A 19,453-nucleotide genomic window follows, 5' to 3' on the forward strand; every position below is an offset into this window, starting at 1 on the left:
AGTCACTTAGACACTAAAACATAGGAACATAGGGTCCAGGTTGAAAAAAAAAGAAGTTACCCTTTAAGTTCATGTTGAATTACCGGTAGCCTTTAGAAATCTAAAGTAAAAGTAAAAAGTAGCTCATTTAAAATGTATTAGGAGTAAAAGTTACTTACTTTTAAAGAGCATGGGGGGATATACTTTTTAATATTTATTCTTATTCAATAGCTTTATACTTTATATACTTATTAAATTAACTCGCAGTCATTTGCAACTTGATAAGGGCACAATGTCGAAAAAGTGACAAAAACCTTTTAAAAAGGAAAAAATACTCTAAAAGTGGAAAACCCCCCCGCATCGATTTGAGTTTGTCGACAGATACAAAACAACGTTATAGACTTTTTTTTACTCAGTAACTGATGTGATTTAAAATGTAGCGAAGTGCAATACTTCAAACCAAACATTCTTCAAGTAAAAGTACAACTACAGATTTTTAAAACTACTATAAAATGTAAAAGCACAAAAAAAAAACTACTCAATTAAAGTAACGTGAGTAATTGTAATTTGTTACTTTTCACCTCTACATTTCCCTGATGATACTTACATACTTTTACTTCAGTAACATTTTCAATGCAGGACTTTTACTTGTAACAGATTTTTTTTTTTTTTTTACAGTGTGGTATTAGTATTTTTACTAAAGTAAAGGATCTGAATACTTCCTCCACCACTGATTATGTACCAAATCACACATCTACTCCTTCAGCTATACTGAATAATGAGATTCTTGAAGACCAAGTATCTAGGAATGGTCTCAAATAAAATAGTTTGTTGTGCTTAGTCTCATAATTAGAATTTAGAAAACAATTCACAGGGTTGCAACTAATGGTTCTTTTCATCCAGATTATTTTCTGGATGAATGGATTAGTTGTTTGGTCTCTAAATCTAATCTAAATCTAATCTCAGAAAAAGTTGAAAATTGTGGATCAGAGTTTCCCAAAAAGCCCAAGATGACATCCTCAAATGTCTCGTTTTGTCCAAAACTCAAAGATATTCAGAAGAAACTAGAACATATTCACATTTAACAAGCTGGAATCAGAGAAGTTTGATTTTTTTTCCATAAGAAATGACTCAAACTGATGAATTAACAAAATAGTTGGCGATTTATATAATAGTTGACAACTAATTGATTCATCTTTGCAGCCCATTTAAAATGTAATAATAAATGCCTAATAGTTACGCATTAATTAAGACTTAGCGGATCATAACTGTGAGATACTATCACAGAATTCTTATACTACTTGTCTGACATGTATACAAGTCTGAAGTACTTTACTGCGGTTAACATGAGTTAATGACGACAGAACACCTGAGCGTGGAGCCATCTGGAAGACTGCACTGCATACAAAAATGGACTCAGCCACGGACCTTTAAATTTCACAAATTAAACATTTTCATTGCAAATAAAAATGCATTTAGCATATTCAGAATTTACAGTTTCAAATCAAATCCCCTTTACTGGCACAAACTGCACTCATGAGATAGTGATCACTAGATATTCCAGAAGTCTAAATTTAGACTGTAATGTGTTTGTCTTTGTCGCTACAGTAGTGTCTCTGTGTGTGCTTCTGTGCTTGGTGCTTCTGTGTTGTTGCTGTGTCTTATTGTGTGTCTGTGCACTTTTACCTGTCTGCTGTATATGCTACTTGTGTTATGTTTCTCTCATGCCATCAACCTGCCAGCTGTCATCATCTGGAATAGTGGTTGTGTCATGTGACTTGTCTATGCTTATGTGTTCTTGTTTGGCTTGTGTGTTGTCTTGTTGTATATCTTATCTAATGTTATAAGCCATCAACCTGCCAAGGGACTGCAGATGAAGATTAGCCTGTATGTTGGACTCTGTGCTCATGTTGATTCACGTGCGTAGTCCCTTTTAAATAATGAAATCTAAAAATCTTGACTTAGTATCTGCTTAGAAAGTCAAAAATGTTGAAAAATAAAAAATAAATGTCACCTATTCTTTTCTTTTCCTTTTCCTTCCATCTCCTTTTGTCAGACAATTACACAAGTCTTAAACACAATAATGCCAGCTGACATCAACACATTAGTTAAAACATTTATTTCATATTTGATAATGATCAGCATATACAGCGTTCCAACACCGAGAAACCTTTAACCTTTGCCGGCAGGTAAGGAAACGCTTGACCTTTCCAATAGTTCTCATAGAAACCGTGCTTTGAAAAAAAAAAAGTCACACAACATCCAGTCCGCAATAGTCCTTCTCTTTCATATAGCACGACACTTACTTTATCCCATGGATGTTTTGTACTATGAAATGTTGAAGATCTTATAGTATAAAACGGTCAAAGAAGACAAAATTTTGCAGGCAAGCAGATTTTTTTCCCATTAAGGTGTAATTTCTGTTGATTCTGCCCAGAGCTCTGCAGTCCTTCAGACAGGTCAGAGCAATTCGGCCATAGGTCTGACTCCCAAAAATCACAGTGATTGATCACATTATCAGACTATTTCCCAACAACTACTCAAAGCCGTGCGCATCAAGCTGCCGTTGGTCGACAGTAGGGCTGGGGACCCAATTCAATCCTTCTCAGGCACCGACCGAACTGCCTCTAAAAGTATCGAAAAAATACCTCGTCATTCAATACCCAATTTCAATACCTAAGGCAACATTTAAAAAGCCAAGGACCCCTCAGCTGAAAAAGAGACGGAGCAGGGACCCCCTACAACATATATATTGTATAAAATAAGAGTTGCAGGGCGACCTAAAGCCTTCACACATACCTTTTCATTGTACAATACTAAGCTTTTAAAATAAAAATTGTTGGCATATTTATACTTCACGTCTTAAAGTTAAAATGTGACACAGTGAATCCTTAAAACGGTTTGGCTACCTTATGGCTAGCTCAGCTATAGGCTGGTATGCCTATCATCAATGTTGTATACATTACTAAGAATGTGTTGTATTCATATTTTATTTTATATTTTTTTACTATCAAACAATAATTTGGCAGCCTAGGGGTCCCGGCCCCCCCCTGTTGAAGATCTCTGACCTGAGGAGTAAATCTCATCAGCATCAGGAAGCCCTTCGCTTCTGGAAATGAACATAAAATGATAGACAAATACAGCAAGATGATGCTTAAACTAAATGATGCTGCGTGAGCTAGAAACGGTATATTACTCAGATATGCATTGGATTTTTACTTTCAAAAGGCAGTTAAAGATACCCTTCACCATGTACATGTCAGTGTGAACTTCTTTAACTAGATAACATTCATGTGCAGTGTATATACTTAAAATAAAAAACATAAGTCTATGCCATTAAACGACAATGCCCGGGTAACAAACAGTAACATTCCTGCTGAGGTACAATCCCTCCACAAGAGGGCGCTACAGCAAGACACTGCTCCAACAGAAACACAAGCACCAATCAAGGGCTACCTTTTGGCCTAAAAACAAATATATTTAGCTACGTTCACGCCTCGCGTCCACACTACCGCAGCGTATCCAAGCCCCTAAAACGGAGAAATTTGGAAACACCGCTGCCCCCGTTTTGGTTTGCAAACTCCGGAATTGTGTGGACGGCGAACGATATGGTCTTAAAATGCCGTTTGAAAATGAAAAGGTAGTGGTGTAGACGTAGCAACAGACTCCCTGTGTCAGACCTATCTCTGCCTGCTGTAGCACCCATCACTCTTGAAACTATGGTCCACACACACAAAAATGTGACATGTGTCGAGTATGTTCTGGGGCATTATTTGACCACAAAGATATGGCTGTGTAATTATTTTCCATGTGAGTGCAAAGCTAGCAAAACTACAGCTACAAGCTCTAATTCCCATGGCAGACTAGTCTCCCGAAGCCTCCTCAACTATTTCTACTTGGTTATAAATCAGAGTAGGGCTGCTCCATTGTGGGAAAAAAATCATAATTACAAGTATTTTGGTAAATATTGAAATCACGAGCGTTTAACACGATTGCTCGTTGTCTTTTGGAAAGATGTTGCAATTATTAGACTTTTAAAAAAAAAAAATCAACAGTGAAAACACCTTCGACTGTGAAATGTCCCTTCATCCTTCTTGTCTTTTTCATTCAAAACAAAAGACAGAGTAAGAGTTTGGTGCAAACGGTAATGTACAATTCAATTAATTTGCAATTAATCGGTTTATTTGTGATCATTAGGAGCCGGAACTGTAATCGCGAGTAACATTTGGATTAATTGCACAGCCCTATTCTTTACTGCTTCAAAGACTTGAAATTAACATTTGACATTAAAGGCCCTGAATACCCATCCAGGTGTTTTCAGTTAATGTGGCTGATTGGATTCTCTTCCCAGGACTGTGTGTGTGTCTGTGTGTGTGTGTCTGTGTGTGTGTGTGTGTCATTGACATCTTCCTGAGCCTCCTGTTAGTGTTGTTGTATCTGTTAGGGCGGGACAAATGACACCTTTATCATTCCTATCGGTAGAAAGAATTTGTGACCTAACTAGGGATGTCCTGATCAGCTTTTTTGACCCCCGATCCCATTTTTAAAATATTGAATATCTGCAGATACCGAGTCCCGATCCAGTACTTGTAGATGCTCAGATAATGGAGCTGCACAGCGTTTTTGTTTACAAAAATAACTAAGTAGACGTAGTAAGTAGAAGTTACTAAAATATGTCCTAAACTGAATTGATTTAACTTAGTGCAGGAGGTGAGTCTTCTCTCTCAACACTCTTTAGGGTCCCAGCAAACCCCCACCCAAAGAGTAAACCGTTTCAAGTTCCCCGCTGGACAACCAAAACTAACCTCAGTGACGCCTCTTGCGCTTAATAGTAAATCTTTGATTTTCTTCTCCTGTTTAGCGACGTCGGCTCCAGGGAATAACAGCCTGAGAGCGTGAAGAAGGGTGGAGAGTTAGAGTAATCTGCTTCTGTAAGGAACAGGTGACTAAGAAAGACGGACTATTTTACTTGTTGCCGAGGGATGGCGAGCTACGAGACTCTCTCTGGACAGACACTGGTGATTGGCCGTCTGGCGGTGCGTTTGTGGCGCAGGGCGTGTGTGGTTAAAGGCAGCGATCACTACAATGATGATGTACATGATCGGAGTATGGTAATCACGGTAAATGCCGCTCCCCGATTAGTTAAAAAAATGCCTAAATCGGCTCCCACCCGATCCTGTGATCGGGATCGGGACATCCCTAGACCTAATAAGTTCCCATCTAAGCTGTGGCCCACATTCAACATCAGCCAGAAGAACTGAAAACACCTGTGTGGCTGTTCAGAGGCGTTAACCAAAAGAGGCACAGAAGCATTGACGTGGATGACGTGTGTTGTTACTGTGGCCTGTAGCCACCCAGCTGAGGCATGTAGCTGGAGAGCGGCGGCACCGCTGCCGGCAGCCAGTCAGCGGCCTGGCCGTCTACAGGCGTGTCCTGCTCAGAGTCCTCTCCCAGCGGACAGAAGTCCAGAGGCTCCAGCAGCTCCTGCTGCTCTGCAATGCCGGCGGGGTCGCCTCCGTCCGTGAAGCGGGGCCGTCGGGGGGGGGACTGTCTGCTGGCCTCCTGCAGCAACATGTCTGGGTTCTCCTCGGAGTCCAGCAGGGGCTGCGTGGACTCGGACCGGGAGAAAAGCGCCTGCTGGGGCTGGGAGTTGGGGGTCTGACCCTTGTAGCCGCTGGAGGCCGGCACCACCGAGGAGTACTGGACGGTGCTGGCCGTGGTGTCGGCCATGTCGCCGCCCTCGTCGCTGTCGGACACGCTCTGGCGTGGCGAGGACATGCAGGAGGAGCCGCCTATGCCGCTGCTGTGCTCCTCCGACAGATACTTGTCCTTCTTCAGGGGCAGACTGGCCTTGTCCTCCTCGAACACACACTTCCCATCGCACACGTCCACGTCGAGCACACTGATACCCGACAGACCGCTCTCCTGTGTCTCTGCCTGTAGAGGAGGACAAGTTCAAAACAAAGTGAGAATTAGGGCTACGCCGTATGGGGAAAATATGCCAAATGCAATAACGTTGTTGAATATCGCGATAACGATTTATACGATAAATAAAGAGATTTTAAAGTGGACTCAGTTGTGCCCTTCTGCTGCTTTCAGTATTCTGCTGACATACAACAAATGGCTTGTTGATTTTAAAACAAATGAAAGGAAATCATTTCCATCATTCTATTATTGAACAAATTGAACACCGAATTGAATATAAAAAAGGCACCACTAAAAAAGAATAGAAGTAAATTAAAAAAAGAGTCTTTCACGCGCTATGTTGCAGCCTTTCGCGTTATGTTTATTGCGCCAGTTAATATCGCGATGACGATAACAAAAATGATATATTGTGCAGCCCTAATTAAAATCGGACTAAAAACAAATAGGACTGAAACTGTCGATGGAATCCGAGGCCTGTACGTGCTAACAGAAAGTGATGGTGTGGTGAGAATAATTCAACGGGACCACTACGCAGTCTTAATAAAGAATCTTGAAATGAAAATCTTTTAAACGGACCTTTGTTGATCTGAAATGAAGACAGATTCAGCAACTGCACGGCCTATTTCTCTCTTAAAACGTTTTCAGAAACACGTTTCGGTGAACTATCTTCGTAAAATATGAGATGGTATTCCGAACAAGCCGCCATTATGCATAAATCTGGGAGCAGCCAGACCCACGTGACGCATTTGTCCAATCAGCTGCCGCACTTTTTGGACCTCGGGGAGGCAGTCAGTCCGACTGCCTTTTCTGCCGACAGTCGGCCGTCTGGTTGGTGTGTCAGGGCCTTACCAGACACTAGAAGACTTTGAACAGACCTTGAAAAGACTAAAGTCTGACACCGTCTCACATCTAATGTTAAAGACATATGTAAAGTCATATGTAAAGATTGGGGATCTTGCAGGGTCACACACTGCAAGATTACAACTAGATTCATTTTGAAAAAATGTAAACTTGAGGGAAAGTTAGCTGATTTCCTGTTCTGCTGTACATGCAGAAGAATGTCTCCACAACCCGGAGGTCTGTGTTTATCCGCCGGTAAAACTCCCGTTGGATGACGCGCTTGAGAAGGGTTGGACATCAACTTTTCCTCTTTAGCGTTTAGCGTGGCGCCATAGCAACGATAAACACTGGCTCTAGCCGTTTGCTGCTTCCTGTTTGGTGCTGGAGGGAGCACACCCATTGGTTGGTGACAATGCTCACATGATTTAACTTCACTACCAAGACTTACGATCACATCAAACACGTTTTGTTTGAACGTCCAGACGGGAGAAGGACTGAATGGGACGACGGGAGCACCACCACCACCAAGAATTATTTAGTCGATTAATCATGTTTTGTGCATAATAACTACAGTACATTGTGACGGCTTCTGTGTGCAACTGTGATTTCTGTTTGTTTTATTTGCCAGGCCAGGAAATATCCTGGCAAAAAAGTTTGTAGTCAACACACTCAAATGTCAGCCAACACAAAGGATGTGCGCCTGAAATGTCACCCTCATCTGTGTCAGTTGAAAAGAAGTGCTCACTTTCAAAGGATAATCAGGCAACCAGTTTCCGATGGTGCTCTCTCCAGGGTCTGGAATCTGAGGCCAAAAGTTCTCCTTGATCCTGTGAGAGGGGAAACACCGGGGGTTATGTATCCACTTAGAAACTGTGGATCAAAAGCTAATAACACCACTATAATAACTTAATTTACACACATGTATCTGAGCAGTTTTTCAGGTTGAACTATTCACCACTGTCCAAAGTCCCACTGTGAACAGTCCTCTGGCTTAAGGTCGGGGTAGGCTCTAAATCAGGGGGCTTTTTTAGGCTACGGAGTCCTTAGCTAAAAGAGAAACGGAGCAACGACCCCCTACAAATATTGTATCAAATTGAGTTGCATATTAAACTGGGCCTACAATAACGTGTAGGGCAGCCTAAAGCCTTTACACATAGCTTTTATGGTGCATACGATACCAAGCTATACTTATACATCATGTTTTAACATTAAACATACGTGGCACAGTGAATCCTTAAGCTTAACTGTGTCTGTGGATGGCTACCCTAGTGGCTAGCTATCATCAATGTTGTTATCAAATAATAATTTGGTTTGTAAATAAAATTATTACATTATCTGGGTCACATGACAGTGATAGAACCAAAATATTTATCATGGGATTCACTCAAAACATTTGTTTTCAAAAAGCAATTGATAAATAAATATTTTAAAAATTTGACTGAAAGAGGCAATTATATTGTTGGTCGCAATTTTTTCCGGAGACAATTAATTGTACAGCAAAATCTGGAATTGTTCCAGCTCTACTGCTCTGACAGCAACAGTGTGGGTGTTTAAGTGTAACTTACACATCTTTTTTGTAGACACAGAGCAGCATGGTCATGACCATGATAAACAGAAAGCCCAGGCTCACTCCGACCACAATGAACTCCATCTCTCCTGGGGCTGAAGGCAAACACAGAGGACATTCAGAGACATTCCACCAACTATTGACCAAGCCAAGCTAGGTACAGAGTGAAAACGTCATGTCAATATACTTCAATCATAGTAGCTGCTGGTTAGTTGCTATAATGCATGTCAATAAATGAAGTCAATCTACATGTGTGACTTATACAAAGTCTATATGAAAGCAGCCATTCCAGAGTTTCTGCAGGTCTCCCCAAGTCAAATTTAAGACTTTTGAAGACCTTTTTCAGACCGTTATGAATGAAATTTAAGACCTTTATCACAACATCAACTGTGCCCTAAATTCAACTTGCACTTCCCCATAGCTGAAGAATAAAATCTGTTTTATGTCTGTGGTACAATCTGAAAGAGACCCGCGCCAAGAACACAAAAGCTAATTGGCTGCCATATAAGTTACATGTTGGTCTCATTTGTAGTCCTAATACAGCAAATTATATTTGGACTAGCCAAAGAAAGAACTACAACACCATGGAATTAAAAAAGTGATAATTTACTCGCCTCATTTGATGCTTCTATGGCGCACTGCAGGCATCAGATATGAACCGCCAACACCACAGACAAGCAGTATTTTAGAAAAGGTCGCTATTTAGGCAAAGGTTTTGTATGTTACAGATCCCCCCTATTAGTGCTGCCATTAGATTTTCTCCCTTGATGGACAGGGTCGTAAAACATCCGTCATACCAGCCCATTATTACCCATCATTTCAATTTTTAATGATATTAAAGGGTAACTACCGTTTCTTTTCAACCCTATTTTTCTATCTTTTTGTGTCTAAGTGACTGATGGAACAACAATCTTTGACATTGGTCCAGTATTAAGCGAGATCGCTGCAGTCGGAAGCGGGCGAAACAAGCTACAATTTAAGTTAATAGGGCAATTGTCCAGCTTGTATTTACCTTCACAAAAGTGTTCGTTTTGCCACTGACAGACTCAGATTAATATTCTGACAACATTATGGAAAGGATTTTTAAGGAGGTCGACCTTTCTGTTGAAGAGTAAGATCCTTTTTTTAAACATAAAAACATCAAAGAAATTGCATTCGCTAAAGCCACCAGACTCCATGTAAATAAACAGTCATTTTAGCATCGTAAAACACACTTCATTCAAAGTTGAAAGAAACAAAACAAAACTATGAAAAGCCGTTTTGGGTCGTCTTTCCACTTTTCCAACCATAAAAACTTTTGGTTGAAATAAACACATAGTTTACTGATTTACATGTGAAAATATGACAGCTCTATACACGCTAAAAGTACTGTTTTTTTTTTAATGGAGTCTGGTGGGTTTAGAGCTAGCGACCTCAGAGCTGTTTCTGGTTAAACAGAAAGGTCTTAAAGAGGTTTTAAAGGTCTATCTCTGTAGGGATCATTTCCATAATGTTGTCAGACACTTAGAATAATAATCTGAGTCTGTCAGTGGCAAAAACAGAACTTTAAGTGGACCAAACTGACACTGAACATTTGCCCCATTGGGTTACATTGCAGCCCGGTCTGTGGCTGCCGGTTACAGCGTTCAGGCTTGTTGTTCCCATCAGTCACTTACACACACAAAAACAAAAGGAAAATAGGGTCCAGGTTGAAAAAAATGGTAGTTACCCTTTCAAACAAATTTAAGTTGCATTGATTCATTTGAACTTTTAAGTAATTATTACAGGCTACAAATAAGTGTACAGGCTAGATTATGTACAGATGACCAGAGGCACCGACCTGACTATGAATTATGAGGTTGATTCATAAACAACATCTGCTCGCTGTAAAAACTATATAAATAGAAGACCGTTTGTAGAGGGGATCTCCGTGGTGTGCACCACTATCGCACTGCTCTCTGGTGTGGACAGTTTCACTGATTTACAACGAACATCGACCTGTCAGTCAGTCTGACAGTGAGGTGAGACAGAGAGACTGACAAGCAGCGAGAGTGTACAAACAGTTTTGGACCGTAAGGCGCCTGAATGTAAATTACCGCGCTGGGTCCTCATTTTGACGCTCCAAAATCTAAACAAGGTCAGAGTAGATGCATCAAAGCAGTTTGACATGCGTCAAAAACGCTTTTGGTGCAAAACAATGCGTTGGACGCTTTCAGTGCGTTTGGGCCTTAAGTGGGTAAAGGCAAATAATAGAACAGCTAGAACAGTCTGGTCAGTTCAGAAAATTACATCACTTTACTGTAATGCAGCATTTAAAGCCAGGAAAAGACAACACTTGTGTCATATCACGATATTAGGGTATCCATCATTTCAGAGGATATCTAGTCTCATATATCGATGTGGATATAATATCCATATATTGCCCAGCCCTAGCAGTAGGTAACACATGAATGTAAGGACTCAGTAGTCTGAGAACAATTCAAAACTTGATCATGTTTTTGAGGAATGGCAAACAATGGCCCTTAAATTGGTTAAACATACAGAAGGAAATTCACTGAGCAAGTGATCAGGGACAGTACATGTGCTACCAAATGAGATCTGATGCCATTTTTTGTGCATGTCAGGAACAGAATAGATAACAAAACAAAAACAAAAATGTCCTCTGCTGCTGAACTAAAAAACCACGGGCGGTCGAGTCATTCCGACACATCCTGTTCACGCGAATGCTAGGGGTGCAAGTATCGACTCAATGTCGTTATCGCAATATATCGAAAGTGTCACAATAAGTATGCAATATTTTGTTTATTTTGTGGAGCGCTGCGTCCCGTCTGTTGGCTGTGTGTCTTAGTTGTGTTTGATTTAGAGCTTGAAACGCAATAATGATCATGTTTCATTGGCCAGTTACCGTGCCACTTGCACATGTTAGTGCACGGGGCCACTACGTGACAAACCCTATGGAGCGGACCACGTGTGTGCCTCTAACAGAGTGACCATGTAAGTGAAGAAATAGATAGCTCAAAAAAACGGAACGAATCAGAGAAGAGAAAGAAAAGTTGTCCTGTTCTCTTTATTTATATATATTATACTGTCCAACCAGTAAAACATGTCCTGTTCTGTAGACATGGTCCTTATTGATATATTTTATACTGTCCAACCAGTAAAACATGTCCTGTTCTGTAGTCATGGTCCTTATTGATATATTTTATACTATCCAACCAGTAGAACATGTCCTGTTCTGTAGACATGGTCCTTATTGATATATTTTATACTGTCCAACCAGTAAACATGTCCTGTTCTGTAGACATGGTCCTTATTGATATATTTTATACTATCCAACCAGTAAACATGTCCTGTTCTGTAGACATGGTCCTTATTTATATATTTTATACTGTCGAGACATGGTCCAATATGACCATCCGTTGTAATAAACCTTGTGTTGTGTTTTATTTGTTATGAATCTATTTTGATGCGTTTTCCCTTTTGTAATTTTACATATATTTAAAAATATCGAAATTAATATTGATATCGCAATATCACATTTTGTCAATATCGTGCAACTCTAGTGAAGGCCAACAATTCCAACACAATCCACACATAAATTGTTTAAAATTGTTTAGTATTAACATCAGTTTGTTTCTCATATTTAGGGTTGGGGACCGAGACCCGGGGCAAATACTGCACCAGTGCCTTAATGACCGCTATCTACCGGACCGAACAGCAACACGGATTTCGGTGCCTCATTTCGGTGCCACTAAAACGCCTGCGCTGCTCTCTGATGCTCCACAACAACTGACAGGCAACAGAAGCATCGCTGCGTGTCACGCTAGTTAACGCTACACTTGACAGCAGGTAATGTTAGCCTACCGTTAGCTAGCAGCTGGAGTAAACACGGTGAAAGTGCTGACAGCTAAACGGTGTAAAGTGTGACTGTATTTCACTGGAGAGGATTCCAACACCGGGACGTCCTACAGTCTGCAGCTGTTGTCGGAAAAACAACACAGACTGTGCGTTCACTTGAAACTCGCCAGCCTCGACGTGCATTCAAAATTATTGTAAAATACCCTTTTTCCATCTGGTGGTTGTTTTGTAGTTTAACAGCAATTTACTGGTGAAATAAGTTATTGTTATAAGTTATCATTATTACATTATTAATAAATAATTTCATTTTGACCATATGGCCTTAGCAATAAACAAGCCGTTCTTTAATGTCGCAGACTGTCATTTTGTGCTCTTCTTTTATTTATTTTTTAAAACTTTTTAAAAAGTATCGGTTCAGGCACTGTTTAGGCACCGCTTTAGCACCGGTATCAGAAAAAACCCAAACCATACCCAACCCTACACATTTTATGATGCTTCTTCTAAATACATGATTTATTCTGAAATGTTTTTTATTTTTTTTGGTCAACAAAGCGATGTTGTAGCTTTCGATAAGCAGTATTAGTATGCTAGATGTCAGGGTCCAAACTTAACTGTGGCTTTTGTGTATATGCTTTTTATCTAATCTCTAATCTGTCTAATTTAGGAAAAGCAGAAATTGCCTTTGGGACATTTGTTAAAAACAGCTGGAACAGTTCAACATGTTGGAAAGTTTCCACTCACCATATTTCAGAGTGGTGAATGAGTGATTAAAGCTGGAGATGGAGCCTCCGATGGTTGAAGCCTTGATCCAAGTGTCATACTTGGTGTTGCCTGACAACGACTTCAGAGTGTACGAGTTGGTGTTAGCTGGCACGGTTAGATCTGCAAAATGAGCAAAACCGAAATCAGCCACTAATAACGGCAGGGGTACTGTCAGGAAACTAAAAAGGCAGCTGTAAGTGTAAAAAACTCAAGCCTATTGAGGATACTGTGTGACAGCTACTTACTGTGTACTTCAGATCCACTTGTGTAGAAGATGGTGTAGTTTGTGATGAAGCCTCGACGCCTGCCTTGGGGAATCTCCGTCCACACCAGCGTGGCCTGGTTACGTCCTGGTTTGTCATTTAAATTGACAACGGGGGCTAACGCTGGAGCTGCAACCACAACAGCAACATCATGTATGCTCATCATTCAACTGTGGGTTATCTGAATTCAATATAGACCAACTTAATACTGATTTGTGGAACCGTTTGAAATTAACGAAGACCCTTGTTTCCCCCGTGTATTGCAAGCCTGGTGGTCCACCGGGCCTAAATTCTTAATTTCGCGAGTCAGTCCATTATTGGGTTACCACTGAAACTATTTGGCTCTAAGTAGGGCTGAACGATTTTGGAAAATAATCTAATTGAGATTTTTTTCACCAATATTGCGATTTTAAATGTGATTATTTTTTAAGCTCATTATCTGCTGTATTATTTAACAAAGACAAAAAAATGATTGTATGGCTAACACAATATTAGATGGATTAAACAAACTGTCCTTTACGGTTATTATATTGATTAAATTAGAGATGCATGAATTTATATGAATGACATTTATTTATAAACTACTTTAATCACAGTGACTGATTTGTTGAACGTCCAGCCTTGTAATACAATGACATGTAATAATTACCATGACAACATAAAGCACTGACAAATAATCCTGGTGTAAACATTAACATTAAAGTCAGTAAGAAATCACACTTACTAAAGCACAGATTGCAGAAAAGCACTTTTTAAACACTGTCTGTGAACTTTACTGGACAGTCTTTAAATATGTATATGTGCACAACGAGTATGGCAGTGCCAGCCGCAGTGATCCTATGGCTTGACCACGTCAGTTGTAGCAGCGGAAAATACTCGTTTTTTCAGCTCTGCTGCGACTGTTTAATTTTTTTGTGTAACGTTAGCTTCGGTATGGCGACCTGGCTAAAATACGTGCGGAGGGCATGTTGTACCGCTTATCCAGTGTATTTATCAAAGCCGTCAGCCCAGACTTGGTCTAATTGTTTGCTAGCAGACAAAATTGATGTGGAGGAAACCTTCGCGCAATACAAGTCAATGGAGAGCGGACAGAGCTGCTGATTGTGCTGTCTCTCAGACATAAAAGAATGTCTGTGTGTGTCTGGAAATAGTTTTTTTTATAATCCAATTTTGGTCTGCTTTCAATATTCACAACACCTACCTACCATGAGTCACTGATATCTTACCTCCTTGCTCCAGATAGGCTTTTTTGCTTGCTGGCTTCCCAATACATCCATGGTATATTGGATACACCGATACGTTGTAGCAAACAAACTTCTCAAGGTGGCCTAGGTTTGATATTAAGATCAAGAGTTAAATGAAATGTTAGTACAGAGTAAAGCCCATGGACTCTTAAAAATGATGTATTTTGAGTAAAGCAGAGTATCAGTAAAGTAATATTCCACCCAAATCTAGCTTTTAGGTATGACAGACCCTGCAGGCTTGAAAGGTGGCTGTAACAAGTTTGCAGTAAGTTTGCTCTGAGCTTGAATTTTTGGACAAAAAGAAGAGGAAATGCAGTGCAGACTTTTCTAATCAATCTGCACTCAAACTACATTACCACAATAAAAATGAATGCAGATTTGGTGACTGATGGATCACACAACATGAGCAGGTTTCTGAGTCTGTTCATTGATTTTCATACTGTATGGAAATGAGTAGAAACCAAAGACTAAGTGAAATGGTTGGAAAAATAAATAAATCCAAAAGTCTATAGCCAACATTTTAAATGCACTGCAAAGCATTAAGTATGGGGGGGGGGTTGTCCTGTTGTGTTCTTTAACCCCCCAACAAAGCACAAGTAGACTTTATATTTCACAATTACTGTTTTCCGTCAGATCGTTTATAGATTTCAATGTTTCCGACTGCACTTGAAGGCAGCTTCATTTCACAGGAAAGAGAGAGAGAGAGAGAGAGAGAGAGAGAGAGAGAGAGAGAGAGAGAGAGAGAGAGAGAGAGAGAGAGAGAGAGAGAGAAAAGAGACGAGTGAGACATAATGAGTGTTTTGTGGCTGCAGGAAACATTCAGCTGTTGCACAAACTCCAGGGCAGTTTTCCCCGCAGGCCCGCTGTGGCAAACCCCACCGCAGCCTAAACGCATTACCCCCCCATTCAAAATGAATGGAAAGACCGGTGTTTTTGCCGGACTGCCGATGCAGGCAATCTGAACGCGGCCTTAAAGAGACAAAACTTGCATACACACTGGTGTGGAACTCCAAGTTGCAGGTAACCGCATTACCACTAGAGTGCGCCTTTACATCACTGCAGTACATCCACAGTCAGCTCTACCACACACACTAGGCTCGTTAGAGATGAGCCAGGTCTGCGCAGAATCAATCACCGGCGATCGCCGCCCAATTCATGCCGGGTAGATCTGTGTCCGACTTGATCCCGACTTGCTCTGACGTCTGATGCACACGTGGGCAACGACAACCTCGCAAGATCAAGGCGGCCGGAGGTTTGAGACAGGCAGCGCAGTTGCTTTTCACTGACTGCAAGACCCAGGCGGACCCAGGGCATGCTGGGAAACACCTGCCTCTCGGCTGATCTAACAGCCGAATCGACTCAACATGATGACGTTTTATATAAACTTTTTATCGATTTTGAATTGGAAGGATTTTAATAGCTATTTGTCTGATTTAAAGGCTTATTCTGTACAAACAACGTTGTGTGGCTGATAGCGACGTTTAGAAGTCAGAGAGACTAAATCCAGCTGGGAGGAGGCCTCGTGGAAGACCCAGGACTAGGTGGAGGGATTATATCTCCAACCTGGCCTGGGAACGCCTCGGGAACCCCCAGTCGGAGCTGGTTAATGTGGCTCGGGAAAGGGAAGTTTGGGGTCCCCTGCTGGAGCTGCTGCCCCCGCGACCCGATACCGGATAAGTGGACGAAGATGGATGGATGGAGACTAAATCCGTTCAGATTAAGGATCATCTACAGTGTGTTAATTAAAATCAGCAACAGATCACATGTAGAGCATTTTGAGAGCTACTCTGTCATAAAAAAAACAACTGGAGACTGTGTACAGGCTGATATATGGGTCTGATAACATTTTATTAAATCGGAATAGGACCTAACAGGATGTGAGTGTTTCTGTGACTTCCTGTTCAGCCTGAAGGCTGCTGGAAACAGCTGGAAACTGTCAGACTTGACAGCGGGTTTTTGTCACCGCCCCCAGCTGCTGCCGCCTGCTCTCGTCCACCTTACAGGCGAGGCGACGCTCATCTCCAACAAGCCTACTGTGAGCCTTCAATAGGTTTCATGCTGGCCTTTAACTCTCATCCTCAAACTGTAGCTACTACAATAGAAGGCCCATTGCACAATATAATACAGGTGTGAAATGTGTGTAGTAGCCTGTATCACTGCTGTATTTGCTGTAGTTTCATGAGTTTATGCAGCGACAAGTCCTCTTCACTATGTCGATTTATGTCGGATTACCTCATCTCACAGGGACATAGCTTAGTCAGATTTTTTTTTTTTTTTTTTCTCCTTCATCTGTGCTGTTGATTGCTCATTTCTTACCTTTTGTTATGGTATATTCATTTTAATCTGTTTGATTAGAAGACATGTAACACAACACTGGTCCAACAGCCTGGTAGGAGGCTATACATTTAAAACAAACTCATGGGTAGGCCTGTATTTATATAATTTTTTTTACATAATTCCAGTTTCTTTGTTTAACATGAGCTAAGGTCTTAAGACGTATGACTGGTAATTGTTGATTTTGTTTAGATATGCCAAATTGTAATTATAAGTGATTATTGTTCGGACTATATCTTTTTATTATTATTTCAATTATTAGCTGTGGGCACTTGACCCATACACGTTCATAGCAACAAATATATAATAATATAAATCTTGGGACCCTTTTGGGGGTCAACTGTGTACATCCGCTCTCCACGATGGATCAAACTACACAGCTTCTCACAGCCAGTGAGTGGTTCTTTCTCAATGAGGACATATTTTGGGTGAAATATCCCTTTACTGGCAAACTCCACTCTGTCAAATTGCTTTATTTAGAGGAAAGAGCTTACCTTTAATGGCAGTGCGTGTGGTATTTCTCATCTCCTTCTGCCAGTCTGTCTGAGCACTGCCCACCCACTCCACCACATACTCTGACACCAACTTTGAACTGTTGGGGGGTTTCCATTCCAGCCACAGTTGGCCCCTGTGGGGCAACACCTTCAGCTCTTCAACCGGGGCGTGCTCTGACTCTGAGAGACACACACACACACACACACACACCCCCCCACCAGTGTCAGCAGTGACTAGCACCACAGTGCAATGCAAAGAGAGCTTTCCCAACACTCAGAAAAACACAATAATTAGCGGTGTTGCGTGCCAGCGTGTGTCCATATGATAAGTCTACTGTATATGTATGTGATTAGAACAGACACAGCAGCACACTACGGCCCAGCCAGCTGCAGTTAGACAAACAGCTGGAGCGTCTGCTCTGGTATGTTGTGGTTGGCTTTGTGAGTCAGCGGAAGTGTGAGGAAACAGAGCGGCCATATGGTGCAGCAGCATATCGTACTGTATCATGCCTGACGTTTGGATGAGCATAAACTGAACACAAAAATACAAATGCAGCATTTTTTTTTTCCCGCAAGTTGAAATAGAACATCTAAGACACAGACTAACAAATTTGGAGCCAAAATGTGAGAGAGATATTATATTATATATTATATGATTTGTGTGCATACAAAGTCTTAGAGTGCACTGAAGTCTTAGATCTTTAACCTTAACTGGTGAAAAAGGGGAGTGAAAAACTAAAGTGTTGCGTTTGTATTTCTGTTCAGTACAGTCATACACACTCATTTCCTGTTATCGCTGTGCTGTCCACTTGAAAACAAAGGGCATAAAAGTGAAAAGTTCTTAAAAATAAAGACTATATAGTCCAGTTGAAAGGCTACATTAATTTGGAGTACTGGAGTATTTTTGTCTTGTTCATTAATATCAATGTTCATGCTACACTACTGCAAATCTCCTCCTCATCAGGGTATGTTCATATTATGTTTATACTGCTGGGACTGGGTCTTCTTAAAGTCCAGATATTGACATTAAATCTCAACAATTAACATTCTCTTCTTCCGCTGACAACTTCACAGAAAAAAAGAGCTGCTATCACTAGAAGAAGTCCATAGGGAAGCTGGGATGAGCCAGCAATGACTGGCATTAGTGCTGGATACGATATCTGACAGTTGTGCATAGTGTAGCAGCACGCCTTCCCTGCTAGAATACATACGTTATACAAAACATCACATGCAGCGGTTTAGATTATACACTGCAGGTGTGCCTTTAGAGCATATTCAAGTTCTCTAAGGGCCACATTGGAAAATAAGAATCACATTAAGTCATAAAAAAGTCAGCAAAAAAGTTCCTTAGCCTTCACAGAAAAAAGCGCCAAAAAAGGTCTAACAAAGTGACAAAAACATCGAAAAAAACGTCAGAAAAAGCAACAAAAACGTAAGAAAAAGTGGCCAAAAGCACCAAAAAAAGTCGGAAAAAAATTACAAAAAACTTCAGAAAAGGCAACAAAAACTAGGTGGGCCAAAATCTGATGAGAACCTAAATTGATATGCGGGCTGGATCAAAGTCTGCGAGGGGCCGGATTTGGCCCGCGGGTCTTGAGTTTGACATGTGTGCTTTAGAATGTGACTGTGGACACTTACCATGGGCTTTCGCTGTGATGAATAACGATGCCACAGGAGAATTTCCCACAGAATTAGTAGCGGTGACGTACACTCCGACATATTTCTGGTCAGCCAGGTCAATCTGTTTGAGATCAGTGATCTTCCCCTGGCTGGATCTGGTAATATTCTTCCACTCCAAACTTCCGTTCTTGACTTTATCCTTTGGGTCTTGAATCTTTATGTTGAACCTTATTATCCTCCCGTTGGCAAGCACAGGATCCTAGCAGGACAAAGTCACACACTGCAAGTTACACTTCAGCATCAAGTCAGAAAAACAAACGACTAGAGTGCAGTGTTTTCCCTGGCTTTGTGAAGACTTAGGTGTGTGTATTTGGCGGGGGGGTTTAGGCGTGCTTCCTCAAGAAAATGTTACGTTTTTCAATTTAAAAAAATGCAATATCCCCATACATTTTATGTCTCTTGGTGGGTTTTTGCATCTCTTTGGAACCGGTTTGTGTTTCTCATTTTGGGGGGATTTATGGAGTTGTTTTGGGTCTCTGTGGTCATTTGGCGTCTCTTTGTAGTCGGTTTGTGTCCCTTTGTGGTAGT

At 41.0% G+C, this 19,453-nt stretch overlaps 1 protein-coding gene across 2 annotated transcripts in view; it reads right to left on the reverse strand.

Annotated features, from left to right (window-relative positions):
- Window positions 1–2,083: 2,083 nt before the first annotated feature.
- il6st (interleukin 6 signal transducer) overlaps window positions 2,084–19,453 on the reverse strand; it is a 33,210-nt gene continuing 15,840 nt past the window's right edge. For both annotated transcript variants that reach the window (XM_031287361.2, XM_031287360.2), the window contains 8 exons: window positions 18,884–19,124; window positions 17,246–17,425; window positions 14,400–14,501; window positions 13,156–13,302; window positions 12,890–13,030; window positions 8,310–8,406; window positions 7,490–7,571; window positions 2,084–5,916 (listed from right to left, as the gene is read on the reverse strand). In XM_031287361.2, the coding sequence (XP_031143221.1) occupies window positions 5,314–5,916; window positions 7,490–7,571; window positions 8,310–8,406; window positions 12,890–13,030; window positions 13,156–13,302; window positions 14,400–14,501; window positions 17,246–17,425; window positions 18,884–19,124 (1,593 nt within the window). In that variant the 3' untranslated portion in view covers window positions 2,084–5,313. The remainder of the gene's footprint in view (window positions 5,917–7,489; window positions 7,572–8,309; window positions 8,407–12,889; window positions 13,031–13,155; window positions 13,303–14,399; window positions 14,502–17,245; window positions 17,426–18,883; window positions 19,125–19,453) is intronic.

Source organism: Sander lucioperca, chromosome 14 (assembly GCF_008315115.2).
Source record: "Sander lucioperca isolate FBNREF2018 chromosome 14, SLUC_FBN_1.2, whole genome shotgun sequence".
Lineage (NCBI taxonomy): Eukaryota > Metazoa > Chordata > Actinopteri > Perciformes > Percidae > Sander > Sander lucioperca.